This window comes from Heloderma suspectum, chromosome 3, assembly GCF_057233095.1.
Source record: "Heloderma suspectum isolate Gila_16-S chromosome 3, 16-S_ref, whole genome shotgun sequence".
NCBI classification, from domain to species: domain Eukaryota; kingdom Metazoa; phylum Chordata; class Lepidosauria; order Squamata; family Helodermatidae; genus Heloderma; species Heloderma suspectum.
The window spans coordinates 294,488,311-294,512,535 of record NC_139460.1 but is presented as its reverse complement, the minus strand read 5'-3'; the positions used below and the strand labels follow the sequence as shown (position 1 = coordinate 294,512,535).

The window sequence follows — 24,225 nt, the reverse complement described above, 5'->3', positions numbered from 1 at the left end:
AGGAAAACTTAGGAGTAAGATTTGAACATGGAACTGCATCCTGTAAGGCCGGTATAGGTTCCCAATTTTGTGTACCCTGCAAAATACACATACACATACACACACACACAGTATCAGCTCAAGATTTGGGAGAGCTTGGGCAAGATTCCCTGAGTGGGCCCACTTCCTTGCCATTGTCATCACTGTCCATTTGCATGCCCTATAGGAAACCAATAAGCACCATAGCGCAGAGGGCAAGGTGAGTGAAGGTTGCTGCTCCATCTCCTTGATCTTGTCACAGCTTGCAAGCTTGGAGAGGACCAGTGAAGAGGCAGCAACAGGGAGAAGGAAGAATGGGGCACAATCCAACAATGCTGCCTTCTGACACTGCCCTGTACCCACACATTAGTTTTAACTTGTTTTTCATCTCAGGTAAGCTGAAAGACTGGAAAGAAGACAGAACTGGGAGAAAACCAGATAGGGAAGGGGCATGTGAAGGTGAATGTGGGATGGGCTAAGCTTTCAAGTTCATCCTACAAATGCCCTCTTGAGTTACCCTGGCATTTGCAGGTTTGGCAACATCCTTTGCAGAGGTACAGAGGTACAGTGTTGTTCTACCACCGTTAGAAAGCACAGGATAGAATAGGAAGGATGATATCAGTGAAAAATCTCATTATAAAGGGACACAGGAAGCTCACTTCCTTCTTTCCTCACCCTCTCTACATTTCTACTGCATACCAGAGGGAAGAAGACAGCTTACCTTCTACTCCTTGCTAGACAAGTCAGACCATAAAGGATCAGCTTTCCACATTTCCATAGCCACAATGTTACAACAAATCCCATTCCTGGCCATCCCTTACATATGAATGAAGAGGACTTCATCTGTCTTTCAGATCAAAGCTTGGTGCACCTCAAGCTAAAAGACAGTAATAATTGGGCCACTGAGATAGGTCATTTGCTAAGGAAATGGGAACTAAGGAAATGGGAAAGGCCATTTGTTGAGTAAATTTAAAGAAGAGGAGGGAATGCTTAACCCTTCCTATGCTTGCTTAGTCCTGCAAATGTCCCGTTCCCCAGCCTGTTTTCCTAAGAATGTAAGAAGAGCCATGCTGGATCAGACCAAGTGCCCATCCAGTCCAGCATTCCGTTCACACAGTGGCCACACAGACCAGGAAACCACTGGCAGGACACGAGTGAAACAGCACCCTTCCCAGCAATTGGTGTACATAGGCATACCGCCTCTGGTACTGGAGGTAGCACATAGCCATCAAGACTAGAAGCCACTGATAGCCTTCTCCTCCAGGAATTTGTCTAACCCCCTTTTAAAGCTATCCAAATTGGTGGCCATCACTACATCCTGTCATAGCGAATTCCACAGTTTAACTATGCGCTGTGTGAAGCAGTACTTCCTTTTATCTGTCCTGAATCTCCCACCAATCAGCTTCATGGGATGGCCCCACTGGGTTCTAGTATTATGAGAATGGAAGAAAAAAGTCTCCCTATCCATATTCTCCACACCATGCATAAACCAGTCCTCGTGTTGGGCTTGTTTTCAAGTCTCTGAGCCTGACCAGGAACATCTAAAACATACACAAAAGTATTCATGTATATATTTCAAAAGACATAGTAGATGTAAAATTAAAAGTACTTACAGATGTTCACATACATATTTTCAAACCCCAGGACTTGAAAGTCTTGCTGCTGAATACTAGTTCAACTAATGGGAAAAAGTCTGTCATCCAGGATTTGATGCTAGATGAACATGTCAACCTGGCGCATATCACGGAGACCTGGTTGGTTGAAGTAGGATGGCCTTTTTGACGGCTGCACCTAGGCTCTGGTACTCCCTTCCAAAGGAGGCCAGTCTCACTTCATCATTGGCTAGTCTCATTTCCCCACCCAACTCAAAGATTTCAAGTCCAAAGGAGCAATCCCATGTCCCCCCCAGATTGTGTTTGGGGGGACATAGGATTGTTCAGTTTGTGGACTTCAAGGTTGAAAACCACGCTCTCCTCCTCCTCCCCTCGTAGCCAGAATGGTTCTGGCTACGTCTCCACACTCAGAAACAAAGTGTGGAGAAAGGGAAGGGGGGGTGCTCCCAAGGGCAGGAAGAGGGCTGGGGCAGCGGCCATACATTTCTTATGGCTGCTCCAGCCTCCTTCCCAGCCCCTTCGAAGCACCGCTGCTAGAAAGGCGAAATCGCCCATCTAGCCAAAATGCAGAGCGCCTGGAGTGCAAAGGTGGAGATTGCCTCCACACTCCAGCTGCCCTTCACTGGATGCTCAGCAGCCTCCGAGTTCGGATTGCACCCAAAGAGTGTTTCCAGATGGTGCTCCTAGTGCTACAACCAAAAGGCACTGTGCAGCTATTCAATTTTTCCTTCCTTAATGGATTTTTAAGGAACATCATCCTTAAAAATGGACATCATCTGGAACACACACACACACACACACACACGGAATTCCGTGAATGAGGCAGGGTGACTGTTCAATAAAAGCCTCTTGTGGTAGCACCCTAGGAAAGTCCTCCAGCCTCTGGAAAAAGGAAACAGTGCCATCCCAAAATGATCACACATCAAGCTTGAGCAAGCTGTTCAATGCAATGTTCAATGCATTGGTTTTGACCTTTAAAATCCTCAACAGTCCCAAGATCTGAATACCTCAAGAAATACCTCCAACCCTATGACCCTCCCCTACCAATTAAAATGGGCGATAAGAGCCATGCTCAATGAACCCATTATCTCTAAGGAGATTAGGTTAGCAACAGGAAGGAACACATCTTTTTCAGCAATAGCCCCAGAGCTCTGGAATAGGCTTCATGTGGAGGCATGCCTCTATGCCTTCTTACTGGGATTTATTCTGGAGACTCTGTAAAGCCCAGCTTTTAAACAAGCCTTTGACTGTTACTAAATTTGATGATGATGCTTGCACTGTGGTATGTATAGCTGCTATTTAAATTTTATTGATGTTTTAATGCTGTTCAACCAGTTGTTTGTATATTTATTTTTGTAAGTTGTACATTTTTAGAGTTTTATTTCTGTTAGATTTTTCTGTAAGATGTCTTAAGCTGTGGATGAGGCACGACAAAAATGTATCAAATAAATAAAGAATCAAACTGGGTGGGAGGTAATATAGATATTGTTACTGCAATCCTATATAGGTCTACTCAGTCAGAATTAAGTTCCACTTAATTCAAGCTTACTCCTGGGAGGTAAGTGGGAACAAGAGTGTAGCCTTGATCAAATAAATATGCATTTGAATTGTTTATTATCTAGCTCTGCTGATTCATTTCAATTTAAATTATGGAGAAAATTATTTTCACTTTCATGTTTCCAATGTAATATCACAATTTACACTGCAAATATGAAAGTAAAAATACTTTATTGCTAGCCCAGCTGGTCTAATGAAGTTCTTTATGCTCAATGTAAGTCTTTACAGATCCAAGTAATCTGTCACATGCACATTATCTTCCATTCCTGCATACTGTGAATGGGGTAGCACAGCATTTAGCTCTTCAATAAAAGCCACAGAACCATGAACAAAGAGAGCTTTAAAAAAAAAACACGTAATTGTATCACACCATAGAGGTCCTAGGAATTGTTTTCAAAAGACTTTCTGTTCCCATCTAATGCTTCTTTTTTCATGGAGTCAATTAAGTAGAGATAAGCAAACAGCTAGATAAAATACCTTACATGAAAGCAGCAGCACAGAGGGGAAACATAAAAACGTATTAAGAGGCATATAACTATCCCACATACTTTGTACCAAAAATATATATATGCCCTAATATATGTTACATAAGTATATAGGATTGGATCCCAAAAGTTACTTACTTGCATGCGTGGAAGCTTCTGATTGCAGAAGGGGGTTCCTGATTTCAATGTATTCCCCCAGCTCCAGCTCCAGCCCCTCCTTCCCTTTTTCCCAACGTCCCTCCATGTCTTGGGTGGGAGTGGGGGTGCAGTAAACTACAGCAGGAGAGAATGTGGACTGGAAAGCCACATTCCACAAGCTGAAGTCTACTTGCAGTTCTTAGGATCCAATGCATTTTTTATTTTTTTTAAAAAAAAATTATATATATATATATATATATATGGCTGGATATAGCTATTTACTCATAACATTTTATCTTGGAATAAATACTTACCTGGTTGTTTTCTTATTCATTCACAATATTAACATGCCATTCAAAACAGAAGCTGCCCTACCCCAATGGGGATTCTGCTCATTAGTGGGTCATATAATCCATAGTATTTCATAGTTCGTACGGTGCACAGGGCTTTGATGGTGACAGGGCTTCCCTTTCCACCACATGAACGTTAGGCACCATACAACTAGATGGCAGCCTTCCCCAACCTGATGCTGCCCTCCACATGTTTTGGACTACAACTTCCAGCATTCCTGATCATTGGCCATGCTGGCTGGAACCGATGGGAGTTGAACTCCAAAACATTTGGAAGGCACCAAGTTGAGGAAGACTGCTCTTGGGGAAGAGGAAGAATACCATGTTGCGCATGCGCAAACACACACACATGCACCCTTGCTCCAGCCTTCAGGAATACCTAAGGATCTGGCTCCCAAGAAACTACAACTGTGGCACATCTTGTGACCTACCAAACCGAAATGTAGTTTACTGGCCATATATGGTGCCCAACTAATGTCTCAGCAAGTTTCCTGGCTTTGTTGCTTGCCTGGGACTGGAAGAACTGGAGGGATGTCAAGCACCTTTCAAGCCACAAAATAAGGCTTGTGTGCTTTGACTTGGTGTGTCACAAATTATGCAGCCTGATCTAGGGACACAATATAAATGACTCCCAGACAACCTATTCACCACTGAATAAGTTCCAAAGGATTCATGCAATCATATTCACAAACGTATATTTTTCCCTGACCAATTGCTCTTTCCAGCAACTGTGTTATTTCAGTCATTCAGATATGATGCACTACAATATAGCCACTGCCACCATTTCAAAAATTTGCCCTTTTGCATAAATAATAAACTCAAAACAATTTTGCCCAGAGGAAATGAAGTGGCTCTTTAAAAAGTTATAAACATGCAGTTTTCTTATATTTGCTGTAGGAAAAAAAAAATGCTGCTACAGAAAGATACTGCCAAGTATTAAAATCAAATATAAGCAGCCAACCACAAACCTCTTAAGTGTTTAATTAAATTGTACTTGTAACCATAGCTGACTACAGTACACAAACAACAAAGAGGACTTTGACCTATTACGGCTCAGGAGAGTTATTGTTTAACTGTTTCAGTATCTGTGAAACTGCAGGGAAGATAATATCTGTATCACATCATCGCTCTGACTCTTGTTATGTTAGTGGCACGGTCACTGCTGCCACACATTCAGTTCCAAAACTGCTCCAGTAATATTGGGACTGGTGATATTGTGTGGGCAGGGGGTTGATGATTACTTTCCATGACAGCTCTGTCAAGTCCCCATGGAATGGCACAGGAAGCAATCACCTGAAAGTGTCAATCACACTACTAAGATAAAGGCCCAGATTGGATGTTAACACTAAATAAGGCACCTTGACCTTGAGCACCTCACCTCAGCTCTCCACTCCAGCACACACCAAATCAGAAACATATCACTGTTACATATGTTTGTTGTTACATATGAATTGATCCAAACTGTGGTTAGTTTGAACTATGGTTTATTGAAATGGGCCAATATCAAACCATGGTTTCTGATCCTGGTTTATTCCAATAAGCCATACTTTAAAATAACCTCAGTTTCTGGTTTGGAGATAACAATGCACTACAATGAGTTCAAACCAAGAAATGAATTTTCCTATTTCCTCCTTTGGTGCATGCTCGAGGAGTAGAGGGGAGGGGAAGTATGCAAGCCTGAGGCTTGAGCAGGCTTTTTCATGTAGCTCTAAAATATGCCTTAGCATTGGTCCACACTGGGCCAATGTAAGATCAAGGCCTTAGAAAGTAAAAATTTAATCATGAAGATGACAAGAGTTCACTTCAAAATTGTAAAGAAGTTTGAGATGGTTATGGCATTTAGACGAAATCCCAATTATATATTATATATAATGTATTTATTTAAAACACACACGCACACGCACACCCCTCTCTTCAATTAGAATTTCCATGGCCATTTAAAACAATATCATAAAAACAAAACAATAAAACAACAGAAGCAGCAGTAAAAAACAATCACAGCAGAAATTAAAAGCCCAGAGATTAAAAGCTCTTCACCTGATGCCTAAAAGTTATCAGTATAAGCGCTGGGTGAGCCTCCCTGAGGCACTACAACCAATAAGGCCCCTTCCCCAGTCTCCACCTGACTCACCTCAGATGGTAGAGGCACGTGGAGGAGGGCCTTCAAGGTAGATCATGGTGTACAGCAAACTGACATGGGAGAAGATATTCCCTCAGGTACCCAGGTCCTAAGCCTCATTTCCTAACTGTGGATTTTGGATTCCCAACCCCCTGCCCGGATTTTGGATATTTTACTCATGGACCACCACAGCTATCCTTGTTTTTTATGCACCAGCACTCTGTGCATATACAATACAAACACAAATATTACAAACCATGGTTTGCAGAGAACCATTGTTTTGCTTGCACTGCCATACTGTGAGACCAAAATATATTTCCTGTAGAATGGCATTAACAAAAACAAACCCCGCTGCTCACCTCTCCATTTCCATTGTACTAATTTTCATTAGCACTCTCCATATGGTTATTTTACTGAACACACTCCAAAGGTTCCCCTCCACCACCACCCGCCCCAATAAAATTGCAAAGCAGATGAGTCCTGAAGTCCTAACATAGTTGACTTGTGGTTGGCTTGCATAAAATCTATGAGTCGAAACAAAGTTAGGAATGCAAGTCCAGCAGCTGTACCTCTTTGTCAATTAAAACTATTGAGAATAATCTGCATGTTCATAAGCGCACCAGTTTGGGAGGTAGTTTGAGGGCAAAGAAAAGGCTATAAAATCTCAAGTTGAAAAGGACACTGGCAGATAAGACCCTTGCTTAGAGGCACTACTGTATTCCAATTCAGCTTTGGGCTATGCAATATTATGACACTTACCGCAGACAACTGACTCCATGTTGATCTCAGAGGTTTGTATTGAATAACTATCTTTTCATCTGACTTCTGTTCTTTCAATTCTACTTCCTCATCAGAATCTATATCCAGAGCTTTTTCTTTGTAGTTCTGATACAGCACAGCATTTTCTACAATAATATGAAAAGGAAATTGATTTGAGAATAGTTTCTAAATAACATAATTATTCATATCCCTCTCAGACTTTGCAGACAAAGATCTTGTTCAGGACAGACAATGGGCTAGCATACTACGTATTACAGTAACAATAGGTCACTGTACCACTAAAAAGATGCCTTCCACCCAAATTCAATAATAGCTTGTGTTCTTTGTTAAAGAAAAACCAGAACCAGGTTTATTCTCCTCCAGCTTGCACTTGATGGAATACAAACTTTTAAGGTGAAACATGTCTGATATAACTAATTAATAAGCAAGGCTGTGTGTGGCCTCAAGCGGGCATAGAATTCAGCCTCTTGAGATGTTCAGCATTCATGTTGAATAAGGCACATTTCTAGCTGTTATGACTGCAAAGACAGGGGTGAAACATGTATGGGCAGTGCCTGGTAACTCTTGGGAAGATTCCCAAAGGACAGGCTTTAAGTACCATACATTGGTGTTCTCCTTCCCTATCCCTAATGGAAGCATAACTTGTTCAAGGTAAGCTAATGTATGTACATTTGTCTTGAGTTGCATAATGTATATAGGTTGCTATATTCAGTTTTCCTGACATTTTTTTTAAATGCAAAGTACACATTACCCTAATGAAGAAGGTTGAATGGCCCCAAAACTTGATAAACTCATAGTAACATGTTGCAAAACCACAGCACTACTATAGAATGAACACCATGTAAATGAAAACTAGCAGGCTTAAGGCCCAATCATCTAAAGTCCTCCACTAGAAATCCCAACTTTAGAGGCCACAAAACCCAAATTCTGGCACTGGAATAAATGATTCAGACAAATGGACATTTATGGTTCCATTTATTTTGACTGCAAGTTCAAAGCAGTATTTAAACTTTTTCCATTATTTTGTTAAGGAACAAGGAGCTAAGGTTGAGATTCAGAATAGGAGATGAGATTGCAAGAGCACTTTGCCTGGAAGCTGCGCCTAATAATTTTTATTTATTTATTTATTTATTTCTATACCGCCCAATAGCCGAAGCTCTCTTATAAAGAGACTAATAAAGAAGTCATTCCACAGCCCTGAACACTGGAAGCCTCTACCAAGCTCTCTCAGCTTACATACATGCACACACACACCCAATTCAATGCTACAATGTGCACAAAGAATCTCTGCCCCCAAGAATTTCCCCATTTATTTTTGTGAAGAGGCAGCTCTGTAACATGCAAAAGGATGCACATTCAGTTCTCTCTCTTCCACTGAAGTGAACAGGGAAGTCCACGTACACAGGAGTTCCATGTGCACATGACAACAAACCAAAGCTCTCTGGATCATAACAACATAGCAACTGCTCAAACATTTTCGAGCTCTTCATCACACCATAAAAGCAAGATATGAGCTCTGTTCTCACTAAAAAATAAGACTCTTGGGGTTCTACACGAATTATCGAATAATAATTAAAAAGGATACACCAATATGGTTCAGATGTATGGAACACCAATATGGTTCAGATGTATGGAAACAAGCACTGAGAAGCCTTAAGATCAGGTGTGTGCTCCTCCCCTCCTCTCCCTGTCCCCTCTCATGCACTACGATTCCTTCCTCTGATCCCTGTTTGTAACAAACTGCAGTTTTCTATTTCATTCTAACCAGTGCACTATGATTTGTGTTTGCCCTGCAAACCAGGACCACAGCCTGGTTTGCTATCCTAGCTTGCAGGGCAAGTGCAAATCAGTTTGCTGGTTTGCCACAAACCAGAATCAGAAGGAGGAAACTGCAGCACATAAGGGGTGGAGGAAACATACATGCCTGAGGATCTTCACTGCTCATTAACCATGGCTTGGCCTAATGTCTGAACTATGTTAATCTGTCAGATATGACAGAACAATGACTAAAGGTGTTTATTTTATTTCTCATCTGACTTCCCCCCAAAAAAACATCATGTGCAGGGCAATTTACAAGCCATAAGAAATCATAAACATCTAATAAAACAGTAATATACTGTTAAACAGTAATATACAGTTTCAATATAAATTAAAATTTATATTGAAAAGATCCAATATCCAGCCAGAGAAAAATTAATATTTCAGTACATGAAAATTCTGAGAGAACAAATAAGGTTTTGTCTGCTGCCTAGAATCAAGGAAGTAATGAGAGCTTCTTATGTTACAGAAGTCAGCACTGCTTGCAAGGAAATCTTACTGTAAATGCCTGCCTGTGGTTTTAGACCCTTACCACTAATGAACCGTTCTGGTCATGGAACCAACCCCTCCATCCTGTGCACCACAGAGGTTACTCACATGGCTCGCAAGAGTCAATAAAACTAAGTTAAGAGTGCTTTAAATTACTGCCAGTTTAAGCATATATATCCTTTGAGCCCATGGTTTGGTTCCAAATGCCTTGTCTACGAAATGACTGAGAATAGCGAAGGATTGTCACACTATGCCATCACGTACTAAAGCAACAAAACATATGAAGAAAGAAAGCAGAAGTGGTGGGGAGTTCTGGGGACACAATATCTCACTGAAACAGTGAGAAGTCCAGAGGAGGCCACATAGAGAGTTTTAAAGTCAGGATACAAAATACAGACAATTCCAAAATCCATATCACTGTAATACCTTTATCAGGCCAACTCAAAGGCAACAAAATATTGTGTCAGTTTTTGAGTCCTCCAGAACTCTTCATCAGATGGTAAACAAAGCAAAAAGAGGGGTGGGGAGGAAAAAAATGTAGTCCGATGTTCAAGCCATCGACTTTGCATTTGGTTACAGCCCTACGATGAAAAGTGGGAAGAGGAAGCAGACATTCAAATTAGTCTCTACTACAGGGATAGGGAACCCTTTTTGGCACAACGGCCGAATTCCCTGTTTGACTAACACAGGATGTAGTGATGGCCACCAATTCAGACAGCTGAATTAAAAGGGGATTAAACAAATTCATGGAGGTTATGAGTGCAATCCTACACATCCTTACTTCAAAGTCCCACTGAACTCAATGGGGCCTACTTCTGAGTAGACATGTGTAGGATTGCACTGCACGGCTCCCAAGGGCTACTAGTCATGGCTATATACAAGCATCTTCCTCTGAGCAACAGTTGTTGGGGAGCAACAGCATGAGAAGGCTATTGCCCTTGTGTCCTACTGATGGGCTTCCCACAGGTATCTGGCTGGCCTTGGGCTGCTCCAACAAGGGTCGTCTTATGTCCTTATAAGATCAGGATAGATTAAATGAATGAACATCACCAGCACTGTAGCAAGTGCCTATAAGTCATTGTTATGTTGCACTTTTCTCCTATGTACAATATGCAATATCTATTCAGACCAGAGCCAAGAACCATTGTGCTCCAGTAGACAGAGAACACATAGTTCTCTGTACCTACTGCACGTAGGTACAATGGATATTTGAGGCTGAAGGTTAGAGGGGTAGGGCCAAAAATACGGGGGGAAAAAATGAAAAGAAAAACCCAGCATATCATAGCTTAAAGATCTTACTGCCAGTAACTAAATCGTAGGAGAGGCATTTCAACCTTTTAGAATGGGGAAAACTGCCTCAAAGCCTGGAAATGACCGGTGGTTTGGGACCCCAGGAAGGCCATATTTGGAACCCAGGCCTAAGGATCACTATCCCTGCTCTACTAGATACAGAGATGGTTTCAAGCTGCACATGGGACATGCCCAATGGTTGCTGGAAAGAAGAAAAACAAACCAACAAACCAACAATGGTTGACTCTCAATTTATGTAAATATAAAATCCAGCTGTTATTCAAAAACTATCTCCATCCTCAGGCAAAACACACAGGTTCCTTGGCATGGACAGAGCATTACATTATTATAAAGATAACCAAGGTTTTACTATTTACTTCAGCATGACCAACTTGAGTAAAAACATGCAAGTCAGCACTAAGCAGCCAACAGAAAGCTTTGATTCAAGTCTTCCATCCAGCAATCCTATGAACATTTACTCGGGAGCAAGCACTATAGAAATTACTTCTGGGTATATATGCATAAGATCGGTCTGTATATTTTTTGAGTACGGCTGTGCATGGACCCCCCGATCCAACTCGGAAGCTGCTTCAGGGCTTCTGAGGCAGGCCCAATTCGGCTCTGGCTGATTGTGGGGGGGCGACCTGCCTTGGCCTACGAACCCGATGTGGACATCTGAATCCTGCTCCCCCCCCCCCCCACACACACACACACACTGCCCAGAGCCCAGCTCCTTACCTGGGCACTTGTTCGGGGGGGGGGGGCGCTGCCACCAGGGGAGCCGCCGCTGCCACTGATGCTGGTGCTGCCGAGGGAGCCATTGCCATGGAAAACGCTGCCCGTCACAGCCCACCAACCAATGACAGGCACGAGGGCAGGAGTCACTCTCCAGCTGCACTCTCCCCCTTCCTTGGAAGGAGTGAAGGGTGCTCGATTGGAGGCAGACTCCTGCCTCTGCTCAAGCCTTTATGGGTTCCTTGCTTGCGAGGAGCCCGCGAAGGCTTGAGTCAGGCAGCAGAGGCAGCAGTCACCCTCCAACTACACTCTCTCCCTTCCTTGGAAGGAGGGGAGGGCACCCAATTGGAGGTCGTCTCCTGCTAATGAAGGCGGGCTGCTGCTGCTGCCGCCTCCCGCTCCTAGGCCCTCTGGATGTGTGCCAGCAGCCGTCTTGTTCCAGGGAATGGGGGGGACCCATTTTTCCCTGTTTTTGTGCCATGGCTGTGCCTGGAGGTGGCAGATCCATGATTTTTCTGGTTCAGTCCATGGAGGCAGATGTGCTCTGTGATATGTTGATGGTTTGGGAGATTTGCTCTGCAAAAATCATGTGAAATCAAGAGGATCCTTGCTAAGGATCCAGGTTTTTGTGCCATGGCTGCACCCATGAGTGGTGGATCCATGATTTTTCTGGTTCAGTCCACAGAGGCAAATGTGCTCTGTGACTGGATGGTGGTTTTGTGGGTATCCCCTTTAAAAATCATATGAAATCATGAGGAACCCTCTTTAATTTTATGGATCCTCATTTTACCCAGTTCCCATACCATACGCTTTCTTCTTGGCTTCATTCTGCCAAAGGAGAGTGGGAAGGGTTAAGGCTTCCTCTGCCATGTCTGGCAGAGACTGGGGCAGTTGCTCCCAGTGGCTAGGCCTGGAGAGGAAAGAGAAATGCCATGGAGTTTCCCTCTCACCTCCTGTCCCATCCTGCTACTGCTCCTGCCGCCGCCACCACCATCATTGCGCACAATGGCAGCTTGTCAGGCAGCAGGAGGCTGCTCAATTATCACGTGTCTCGAGCACCCCAACGGATCATCTTGCACCCCCACCAGTGGTGCGTGCACCCCACTTTGGAGACCACTGCTCTAGCCAAATAATGTTCAGACAGTCCTCTCCTCTCCAGTAACACCACCTCTCTCACAATGAGCAAACAGAGGCTGACTCATAGCAAAGCTTACTCCCTCCCCCTCCTCCCTCTCCTCTCCCCTTCCCCCGGTGGCCGGATCTCTCTCAAATTGATACATTTGGCACCTCCGAGTCCTCTCACCTTCCCCCCCGCCCTCCTCCTCCTCCTCCTGCCTGTGTGATCTTTCAGAAGTTGATACACTTTGGAGACAGCCTGCCTAGGCTGCTCAGAAAGCATAAGAGCTCCGAATATATGAGGCAGATGAGGCACTTCGTGGAGGAGCCGCTTCGCTTCAGGATGCCTCAGTGCTGGTCTGATCCTCTTTGTATCATGACAAGTCACCTCCGAATCAGCCCGCTTCACCTCATTATTCAGGCTTCGTACCAAGGCTGTGCACAGCCCTAGTTCTGAGCAAATCCTGCTTTCCCCTTATTCATTTTCTTCATTGACTGGGGACAGTCCACTCATTCACCCACTGCTTTTAATTTTTCATGTCAGATTTAAACTGTTGTGCCCTTTATTGTTTGAATTGAAAGTTGAGTTTATAAAATGTAGGAAAATTTGTTTAAATTTATGTAAACATATACTACTGGTAACAGCAAATGATGTAAAGACTCTGCCAAACAAGTAAACCAATATCTGGCAATCCAAAAGGCATGAATAATTATAATATATTAAGGAAGCATCATATGTACATCATAACTAAAAGAATATGATGCAGTTTCAAACTAAGAGAGCTGAACCATTGTAAGAAAAATAAATAAATCAAAACTGGCATTAAAGGCCAAAGAAGGCAAAAGGAAGCTGGCTAAAATTGTGATGGAACTAGAGGGAGATATAGCAAAAGCAAAAAAGTAAAAAAAAAATGCTACTGAAAAAGAAAAAAATAGCCTAAAAGATGCCTGAAATCTATGAAGTCTGGCCAGCAAACAAAAGCAAAGTATTTCCTAGGAAAGCAATCAACAAATCCATATGGTGAGACTATGGTGATAAAAAGCAGATCTTCAGGGTAGACTTGAAGGAAGTTTGCAAAGGGAGTGGAGGATCAATGATAATCCACTATAACCAAGACTGATAGTTCGCTATAGAATTAGCAATCCTATATTCACTTATCTGGGAGTAAGTCCCATTGTAGTCAATAAAGCTTATTTCTGAGTAGACAAGTATAGGATTGCACAGATAAACAAGCAAATGTGTTTTTATTGGATGTGTTTTGATGTTTTAATTATAACTTTGTTATTTTATCTGTATTTTATTGTTAGCTGCCTTATTAATTTATTACATTTATATCCCACCTTTCTTCCTCCTCAAGGATCCCAAGGTCGCGTACATAATCCTCCTTCTCTCCATTTTATCTCCACAACAAGAACCCTGTGAGGTCGGCTGGGCTGAGTCTGTGACTGGCCCAAAGTCAGCCAGTGAGTTTCCATGGCCGAGTGGGGACTAGAACCCGGATCTCCCGACTCCCAGTTCAACACTGTAGCCACTACACCACACTGGCTTTGAGCACAATTTTCATTTAATTAATAAATAAGCAACTATACAATTTGACGAGATGACTGAATGGCAGAAACACAGACAGACAGACACCCCTGCCCCTATAAACTGAACTGAAAGAAGAATCTTTACACCCCTAAAGCCCTCCCCCTCCCCCCACACACAGTGAAATCAATTTAGTTGTACCCTGGTACAAAACTTTGCTTTCAGAGTACAACTTATTTGATTCTGTTCCCTTATATATCCTTTTTGAGGTGTCATATCAAATTGTCCAAAAAAAACCACAACGTTCTTACCTTCACCATCAAAGGTCCCTTGTCCTTTTGGCATTTTCTTCTAAGGTAGTTTTAAAAGAAAAAGGGGGGGGAGAGGAAAACTGTGAAAGTAAGAACATGCACCAAGTAGCATAAGACAAATTAATTTCATATTCTACAGCACTAAGGAATTTGAATAAATATTTGTTCATTAGCAGGTCATGGCAGCAATCACTACCTGTAACAAGACCTGTAACTTTTCAGAAATTCTGGCCCTGTCGTTCAGAGTACTTCATGCCCCTGCAAAAAAGACAGGAAGGGATACACATGTGGATTTGCTGCCTCTGTAAAAATTAATTAAAAGTAAAAAGTAAATGGAGGAGTCCCACATGAATATCAGATTACATCACATGATGCATTTTAGTTATGAATAATTTTACCTCTGAATATATTCTTTTTTTTTAAAGACAAATAATTTATTTTGGTAGAGTTTAATAAACATGCAAGTGATTTCATTAGTCTGGAATCATCTTTAAAGTCCACAGCATTTGACAGACACGCTTCTTTTTTATTTTTTTGTAGAACTTCCTGTTGTACAGAACAGTAGGTTCTAAATGCTTTACAGATAACATTTACTTAAATGGGTGTACACTGATGTGAAACAAATAAAAAAAGAAACAAACCATGAAAAATCACACAAGTGTCTATTTTCCTACATTGACATGTTTTTGGATGCAGCAACACTAATTATGGTTAGCCCTGGAGTGCTTCACTGTGCAATTTTAAGAGGCATCCTGTAGAAGGTTTAATCAAATATTTTATTAAAAGCATCCAGACCCTTGAGAGAAGGATGCAAAGGAAATTAATCAAAACTATGACACATAAAAACAATCAAAGTTTTCCACATCGTCTTAAACACTCCTTTGTAACATCTAAATACATCATTATCCTGACCCAGGCAATATAATTAGGCTAAAATCTTATGGAAGTAAATTCACTGTGTGATCGGGCTGTAAGTCTATTATTCAAAAATATTTAAAGTGGAAATTAAAATAAGCATTCTGTTTTTGCACAAAAAAATACTAATCCATTTTATATATCTCTGTTGTTTAAATATGTTACTCTAACTTTCCTTATTGGACTTCTCTAACCATTAGCTTAGGCGCAGAGGCAAAAGTTATGGAAATGCCTTTGCAGCATTTACTTTGTGGATTTGAAAGCTCTTGGGGAAATGCTATTTTGCTTTGTTCACATGCAAAAGGAGGAGTTAATACATTTATTAACTGTAAATAGGACTACAGTTAATAAACCTGTCAATGCAATGGTATTCAGCAACAGATAAGGAACTACAACCGGCTTTTGGCTCATATTTTTGGATGCTTGAATAAAGGGTGGATTTGAAGGTGTACATTCATCCCCCTGCACTCCCACTCCTGCAAAAAAAACAATTAGCAACTCCAAATTGTTCTTATCACCACACACTCTGGGATCAGCACTGAATATACAATCTGCCCAAAAGGTTCATGCAGAAGGAGTCTTTTTATCCACTGTAAAAAAGAAAGTACCTTCATCATGCTTTGTCACTTTCCACAAACCTCTGAATGCAAGACTGTGAGAAGCTACTTCTGGATATGTCCTTGTACTTACTGATCTGATTTAAAGCTGACAGTATCGCCACAAAAATTTAGCTTCAATTTAAAGAATAAGTGAAGTTAAATAGCTAATACTTCTATTTACATGTGAACAACTTCTATGAAGGACTATGCAAAAGTTTCCAACCACATAAAAGTTCCCAGCCAGGTAAAACTATCGCCCCATAGCTAATGACTCCTTTGGGGGCAAGGTGCTTGAGCATGTGGTGGCTGGGCAGCTTCAGACATTCCTGGAGGAAACTGATCATCTGGACCCATTTCAGTCTGGTTTCAGGTCAGGGTACGGCACTGAAACAGCCTTGGTTGCTCTGACTGACAACTTACTCCAGGTGAAGACAGGGGGAGTGCTACCCCATTGATCTTCCTGGAAGTCTCAGTGGCTTTTGATACCATTGATCATGGCATCTTACTGGATCGGCTCTGCAGGATGGGAGTTGGGTCACTGTGCTACAGTGGTTCCGCTCCAACCTGAGGGGCCGATTCCAGAGACTGGTATTGAGGGTCTCCTGTTCTACCCCAGCTTAATAGCTGTGGGTTGTCACAGATTTCTATTCTATCCCCCATGCTGTTCAACATCTATATGAAGCTGTTGGAAGAGGTCATTAGGAGTTTTTGGGTGGGGTGTTACCAGTATGCTGATGATGCTCAGCTCTACTTCTCCTTGTCATTGGAGTCAGCTGGGGCAGTGAAGGTACTGGACCAGTGCCTGGAGGCTGTAATGGGCTGGATGAGGGCCAATAAACTGCAGTTGAATCCTGACACAGAAACTCTGTGGATTAGTGGTTCCCAAGTCTGGGAATTGGGTAAGCGACCTGACCTGGAGTCACTGTGGTGTGTAGCTTGGGAGTACTCCTAAATCCATCCCTGTCACTGGAGTCCCAGGCAGACTCCGTGGCCTGGAGTACTTGGGACCAGCTTTGGCTTATCCACCAGCTATGGCCTTTCCTGGACAGGGATAATCTAGCCACAGTAGTGCACATGCTGTTAAGTTCCCAATTAGACTACTGCAATGCACTTTATGTGGGGCTGCCCTTGAAGACGACTTGGAAGTTGCAGCTAGTGAAGAATGCAGCAGATAGACTGTTGACTGGAACATCACGTAAAGATCACATAATATCAGTCTTTAAGAAATTAAAGATTAAGAATTCAAGGTGGTAGTGATGACTTTTAAAGCCCTAAGCAGCTTGGGATCTCAATATCTGAGGGAGCACCTCCCCCTATATATGTCTGTCTGTGGACGGAGATCTGTTGGAGAAGCCCTCCTCTGTGTCCCACCAGTGCAAGACATACGCTATGGTGGAATGTGGAAGAGGGCTTTTTCTGCTGTGGCACTCTCTTGGAGGCCGGATTGGAACAGACACTGGTTTAATTTCAGTGCCAAGTTAAAACATGGCTCTTTACCAAAGCCTTTGAGGGATAATTGGATTCCCTGAGTTTGCACACTGTTTTAACTGTTTTAGGTTTTAAATTGGTATTAGCCAGCTTAATGACTTAATATGTTTTTAGCTATTTAAATTATTTATTGTTTTATACTGTTTAAATTAATTTTAATCAGCACACCACCCTGAGATCCTAATGATATAGGGCAGGATACAAATGTTTTAAATAAATGAATTAAATAAATAAAGAGCCAGTACAGTGTAATGGTTACAATACTGGATGTAAGCAATCTGGGTTGAAGTCCCTAGTCAAAGCTTATTCACACTTTATGTGGCAGTCATTTTTACTGTGTCATCAGATATTTGTGATAGTGAATACATACAATAATATGAAAAGAGAAGATGTGCATGTCATTTCACTGCATGTTTCAACAAAGCGATGAACAAAGGCAGATGTGATATATAAGAAAAGGGTTGATTTTTCAACCCTTATCAAAAGGGTTGATAAGGGGACAGCCAGGCTCTGAGAGATTAAGAGCAACGCTTGAACTGGAGAGGAGGAGAAAAGAACCCCTTCCCCTAGTGGTGCAGCTAGGTCATTTTAGGCCCTGGACTTAGAGTTCAATCCCATGCATGTTTAGACAGAAAAAAGTCCTACAACTCCCAACATGCCCCAGCCAGCCATGCTAGCTGGGGAATGCTGAGAATTGTAGGACTTTTTTCTGTCTAAACATGCATAGGATTGCACCCTTAATGAACTTATAGGGCTCCCCTTTAGACAGTCATCTGTATTACTTCCATTGTGAAGCACACAACTAACATTTCTCTTCTCCCCGCCCCACCATTCCATGCTTCGCAACTGGTTCTACATTCCTAAACAAAACCCTGTTTACCAATTATGACAACAACAACAACAACAACAACAAAATACTCTGAGCATGTGCAGTTTTGCATTTTAAACTCATGTGAAGCATAGCACCATCGGGACTACAGGAATAAAATGAAGTCTGCTTCTGCTGCCCCAATCCTAAATAAATTTACTAGGGAATAAGCATCAATATCTTTTGTAGAAAAGGATGATATATTTTAAAAATAAAATAATAAATGAGCATCTCTAACCACATACATTCCTAGTTGGCTGCTCCCTCATTCTAAAATGTTTAAAAGTAAGACAGGATGTTGTGGCGAGCAGCATCGTCCACTCTGGGGCTCGGCATGCCCATGCCAGCCCAGATGCTGACACAGAACTTATTTGCCAATGTCCCCATCACCTGCTGCTCTCTGGATGGTGATTTGGGAGAGCTCAGGGCTGCGGGGGGGGCGGGGGGCTGGTCTTCAGCCCTGGGGTCCAGCCCTAGCTGCATGAGTGCCCTCCCCAATCCCAAAGTTTGGCATATAGCCGGGGTTTGTTTTGGCTCTGCACTCCAGCAAGCTGGAAGGTACAGTCACATAGGCTTGTCTGCACCTGACTGGCACTCCAGGCACAAGCTGCCAGTCAGGTGCAAAGGCAGAGCAAGCCAACAAGTCTCTGCTTCTCTTTTCTACCTCCAGGTTTGTGCTTGGGGTGCCAATCAGGTGCACGTAGCTTTCCTCTGCTCCCAATGGAAGCTCTGAGTACCTGCAAGTACTGGGCTAAAGCAAGCCTCTGCACACAGCCATAGCTTGTTTTTTGCACTGGGCAGAATCTCCCATCCCCAGCAATAAGCAAAGATGGAGAGAGGAGCTGGGGATTTTCCCCTGACTTCACGCTGCTCTTCCTGCCAGTGAGAGCAGTTAAACAAACCAGGGATGTTCCATCCCTGGCTTGGTTAACATTGCACCCAAATCAGAACTCTGGCTTGTCTCTCCCCCAACAAGCCAGAATTGTAACCTAGGGTTTGTTCTTAGCTTATAACTTTGACTTGTCCGGAGAGAGACAAGCCAGCATTCTGGGATCAGACATAACGATAACCAAGCCAGGGACAGAGCATCCCTGGCTCATTTAGCCACTTCTTCTGGCAGAAGAAGTATGAACAAGCATGCTGGCTCGTTCACCCTGGGTTACCGTTGCATATGAACTGGGCCTCTGTCACTGACCTTAAATTGGCAATTGTGGGCAAAGAAACTTCAAAGGGAGATTAGAGCGAAAGACTATTGAGTTAAAATTTGTCTTTAAGGTGCCATAAGTCTCTTGTTTTTTAAAAAAAACCATGGGTGTCTTAGTCATGTAATTTGAACCTGGCTTCCTACAATTTGAATGGCAAATGTACCTTCTTCAAACGAAGAGGACTAGCAAGCTGCCCCTTTAAGAAAGGCTTTCAAATGGACTAAGTCACATGGCAGCAAAGATCCCTTTAAGAAAGGTTTGGAAAGGGTCACATGATGGCAATGAAGATCCTTACTTTGACAGTAAAGGTACTAAGGTGGTTGCATTTAAGAAACCTGAAATTAGATCACTGCTGCAAATTTGGAGATCACAGTATTAAAGTGCAAGATGGAGAAGGCTATGTGGAAAAAGGGAGCACCCATTTGCTTCCCACCTGGTGTCAATAAACTGAAGAAAGTTGCTAAGTTTGTCTGGACAGGCAGCAGCAACACACACAACGCACAACACAGGCCTAGCCTTGCAGAAGACACTTCTCCCTCTCCTTCCCCAAAGCCTCCAGGTTTACTCCTGTATTCTTTTCCACATGCCATAAGCCCATTTATGGAATAGGCATTTCCCATTCTTCTTCCAGAACAGAGCTGAATCATTCATGCATATGTGGAAAAGAGAGATCAATGACAAATCAACTGTCCTCTTCCCATCACACTTGACAATGCTAATCACAGCAAACATAACTGCTGTGTAAAGTGTGAACTGACAACTTCATTTATGGGGTAGCTCTAGGCAAATCGCTAACTGTACCCTGTTTCACAGGGTTGTTGTAAAGCAAAAACACTACTCTAAATTCCTTGTAAGGTGGGTGGGATACAAATGTAGCACAAAAAATAAAGCACACAATCATTTTTTAAAAAAATAAATAAATAAGAATTACTGATCATAAACAAAACAAGTTTACTCAGTTTACTCACCTTTATCCTTCCTAAACTGGAAAATTTCTCCTTGTCTTCCACAACGGCCTTTAGCACCGGCTGAGACATTCTGTTTTTCATCTTAAAGTTAGCAGTACTGTCAAAGTCAATGCCACTCACGACAGCTCGCCGATATGAAGTGGACCTCAAACTACGTCTCAGCATGCCCGGGCTATCCACATCACCTTCTGTTTCTTCATTTCCAGCTACCAAGGGCACACCAAGGGTCTCCACCATGCTGCGGACCTTAAGACCCCGCCTGTTTGGTTCTGCATTTTGGCTGTTGGCTTTGTGGGTTACTTTTATTTCAGAAGCTAAACTCTTAGGGATGATCTGCTGCTTTCCCACTTTTAACGCAGCAGGACTATTAGTACTCAGAACCACGGGCAGCGTTTCTGTGAGCTCATTCTGATTCGACGGCAGTCTTTGGAGAGGCTCCTGCTGCTGCTCCAATGGAGCAGACAGGCAAACAGATGCCTTCTCTGAGTTTTTAGGAAGCTGGCTGGGTTGTAATGCTGAGGCGGTGGTTGTGTTGTTATTTGGCGAATGCACGATTTCTGTAGGCGACAATCCAAGGCTTGATGTGAAAACAATTTGTTCCCTCTCAGAACTAAGTGCTGCTCGATTGGAAATCCTCCCTGGGTGAGCCAGTTTACTGCCTGCTGAATTTATAGAACCACTAGCTGTAAAGTTTATAGAATTATTTGAAACCATTTTCAGGACATGAGGTGACTGGTCAGAGAGCCTAGAAGAGTGAGCGTTTTGCTCTGAAAATTGAGCCTTTCCATTTGGCACAGAGCCAAGGCCACAGCTGAAAAGCAAAGGGCTCCTTTGAACAGACTTGTTGTCAGGAGAAGTAATTATTGTTTCAGCAGGCTGAGTTAAAGTGAATGTATCCCTGTCCTCAACAGGGAAATCTGTAAAGAGGACCCCAGTGGAACTCTGGTAAGACTGAGGTCTGGGTTTGTTCTTTGTATGCAAATGCACCGGGTGGGCTGACCTCCTCCTCCACAATGGTGTGATATTGTTGTTGGAAAAGTCCACTTCATTTTGTCCATCCATAACCAAGAGCCAAGGTCAACCCAACATCCAGACAGGGGTGCAATCTGTCCTTTTTAACAAACAAAAAAGAGCAAGTAAAGTTTTAATCGTTTAGTAGGAACACATAATCTGATAGTTTGCTAAGTCGGGATCCAAGCGGTGGGGAGAGAACTGGTGGATCATCCACTACTTCCAAAGTCCCTCAAGCTCATGCCAACCAGGTCATGAGATTGTGGCAGCTTTACCAGGCTTTTTAGTCAAGTAGGTCTTTATTTGTTGGAATTCATCCCCACTGAAACTAATGGTGGGGGGGAGAGGGGAATTAGCTATGCCAACTCTAGGCTGGCACAGCTGAGGGGCCCGATCGCAGGGCCTCTTTGGGCTAGGGAGGGGCTTTGGATCCAAATCCACTGCTGCCCACAGAATGGCCCAAGTTATGGCCTGCTGCTGATGGGAACATTGCTGGTGGTAAATACCTGCCCACAGAGCTTTCTATGGCATAACCTGGGTCTCTGTGTGGACATGCCCCCCCTCAGCAGAGCTCCTCTTCACCACCAGATGGGCATTTCTGCCCCGGCCTAACCCCTGCAACCAGCAGATCTGAGAGTTAGGTTTGTACTGCTACACCTATTTCTACAAAGACAATATAAAGAGATCACCTGACTGGCTGTGCAATGGCAGAATGATATAGAAACGTTTAAAGGAAGTACATGGTGTTTGTTTTTAAATTTAAAAATCCTGAATAGGGAATTTCTTATCCCAAATACACACACACATTCACACGTACTAGAGGTTAAACAACAAGGCAGAGGAAATGCTGTCTTTTCTAGAGTAGGAACTACTGGATTACAGAACTCATCCTTGCCAAGAATAATTTAGCACAGACGGCTGTTGCCAGGCGGTTTCCAAAAAAGAAGCAAAGCAGGTAAAGTAGTAATTTTTACTGGACCAACTTCTGATGGCATGAAAGTATGTCACCTACAACTCTTCATCAATCAGGCAAATGCAGAATCCTTTATGTTTCCTACGAGCAATGAACTCTCTGGAAGGAATTTTTTCATGCTTTTGCTCCTTTTAACTAGATTGTGACTGGCTATTTTACATTTGTGGCTTCTTCTTTACAGATTCCCCACCCACCCCACTTCCTCCCTCCTTCCAGTGTGCTGTTATCTGTTTGAAGCCTTCAAGATTAAATAGGTCACACCTTAAAACCCGAAAAATCCCTGTCCTCCTCCTCCTCCTCCCCATCTTGGCTCTGGTTTATGGTAATTCCCACGCATTTCTTCTCATCCGCATGCAAAACCAATGGGCGCGTTCTCACGGTCCCCCCTTATTAGCATTCTGACTGCCTTTCTATGATTCCCTATTGTCTTCCCCTCAGAAGCTGGGGGGAGGGGAGGGGGGAGAGCCCCCCACTCAACGACATTTGGGATTCCTGTATGCGTGCGCGGGGGTGGGGGGAGCTGGGAAGAATCAGCGTCTTTACACACCGCCTCCTCTCTTCCTTCAGGGTTCACTTCAGCAGCAGGAGCTGCTGCTGCTGCTGCTATCAAAACTTTTTGTTGCACGGCGGAGAAAGGTAAAGAAGAGACTTCCAGGCTGGAGCCCCGCACACGCCTTTCCCGCCAATAATCACCCCGAGTCCCAGAAGTCGCCGCATTCGCCTCTCCCTTCCCCACTCACCTCATTCCCGGGCAAAGGCGGCGGCGGCGGCGGCGACTCCAGCTCGCCGTCGCGACTCTCCCACCGGGGATTTGGAGCGTCCCCACCGGTAGAGCTCCCGCCGCGCGCTTCTCCCTCCCTCCGCCCGGCCGGCCGGCCGGGGCCAAGGGGTCAGCGCCAGAACGCGGGCACCCGACTTTCCACGCGGAGCCCCAGCGCGCGCCCCTCGCGAGCCGCGGCGCGCACCGTCCACCCGCCCCCAACTTGACCCGTCGGTCCACCCCGCGCGCTACCCCGGCCTGCGCGCCCGCCCGCGCGCGCGCCTCCTCCCCCCCAACGCCAAGCCCCACCCTCGCGGTCCGGCCGACCGGCGAAAGGGGAGGCCGCCGCCGCCGCCCCGTGCGTGCTTGGCCAGCAGGGCTGTGTTGTCGGTCCCCGCAAGAACCTGCTCCGATTTGCATGCAAGTAGTGGAGGGTGGTGGCGCCGATTTCGGCGGGGCGGCGGATCCGTTCTGGGTTTCGGTCAGACCGCCAAAGGAGCTCCCCGGGGTGCTGAACCCTCTCCCCGAAATAGGTGCAGCACCTTGGATGGCTCCCTTGGAGTTCTGGCTGCTTGCGACTGAAACCCAGAAGGGAATCACAGCCTCATCGAAACTGGAGCCACCAGCCTCCGCTGCCTGCAAGGGCTGGACTGCGGTGTGGTGAGGAGAGGCGGGAAGGGCTTCTGAGAGGGCGCCCGGCAAGGTCCACGTCTGCTCCCCGCAGAGCATAACCGCGCAGAACGGAGGGGCCGGGACTTGCCCGCGATGAATTCCAGGGAGTCTAAGTGGCGCCCCTGAACCTAAACCACCCTAACGGGAGCAGGAGGACGTGATCAAGAAGTACGGCTAAGGAATTTGCCAGTACTACAAGGCTTTCGACAACTGAACCTCACTCAGATGCGCCTCTCCATTCAGTACATTCAATTCTGTGCGATAGGACCTCCTTTCGAGTAAGCCTGCATAAGACTGCAGCCTTAAAGCGGCAATCTTTTGCCCATTTACCTGAGAGTAAGCTCCATTTAACTCAAAAGGGTTCCGAGTAGACATGCATGAAATTGATTAAACCGTAAGACAGAAAAAAGTCCTACAGC

The 24,225-nt window shown here is 44.0% G+C and overlaps 1 protein-coding gene across 2 annotated transcripts in view; it reads right to left on the bottom strand.

The window, feature by feature from the left end:
• The window catches only part of ARHGEF26 (Rho guanine nucleotide exchange factor 26), a 95,229-nt gene extending 71,795 nt beyond the window's left edge, over positions 1 to 23,434 (bottom strand). The window contains exons 1-4 of one of the 2 annotated variants that reach the window (XM_084847305.1): positions 23,115 to 23,434; positions 20,391 to 21,501; positions 14,348 to 14,387; positions 7,040 to 7,185 (exon numbers count right to left, since the gene is read on the bottom strand). In XM_084847305.1, the coding sequence (XP_084703431.1) occupies positions 7,040 to 7,185; positions 14,348 to 14,387; positions 20,391 to 21,452 (1,248 nt within the window). In that variant the 5' untranslated portion in view covers positions 21,453 to 21,501; positions 23,115 to 23,434. The remainder of the gene's footprint in view (positions 1 to 7,039; positions 7,186 to 14,347; positions 14,388 to 20,390; positions 21,502 to 23,114) is intronic. The other variant, XM_084847304.1, reaches the window with a different exon arrangement.
• Positions 23,435 to 24,225: the final 791 nt, after the last annotated feature.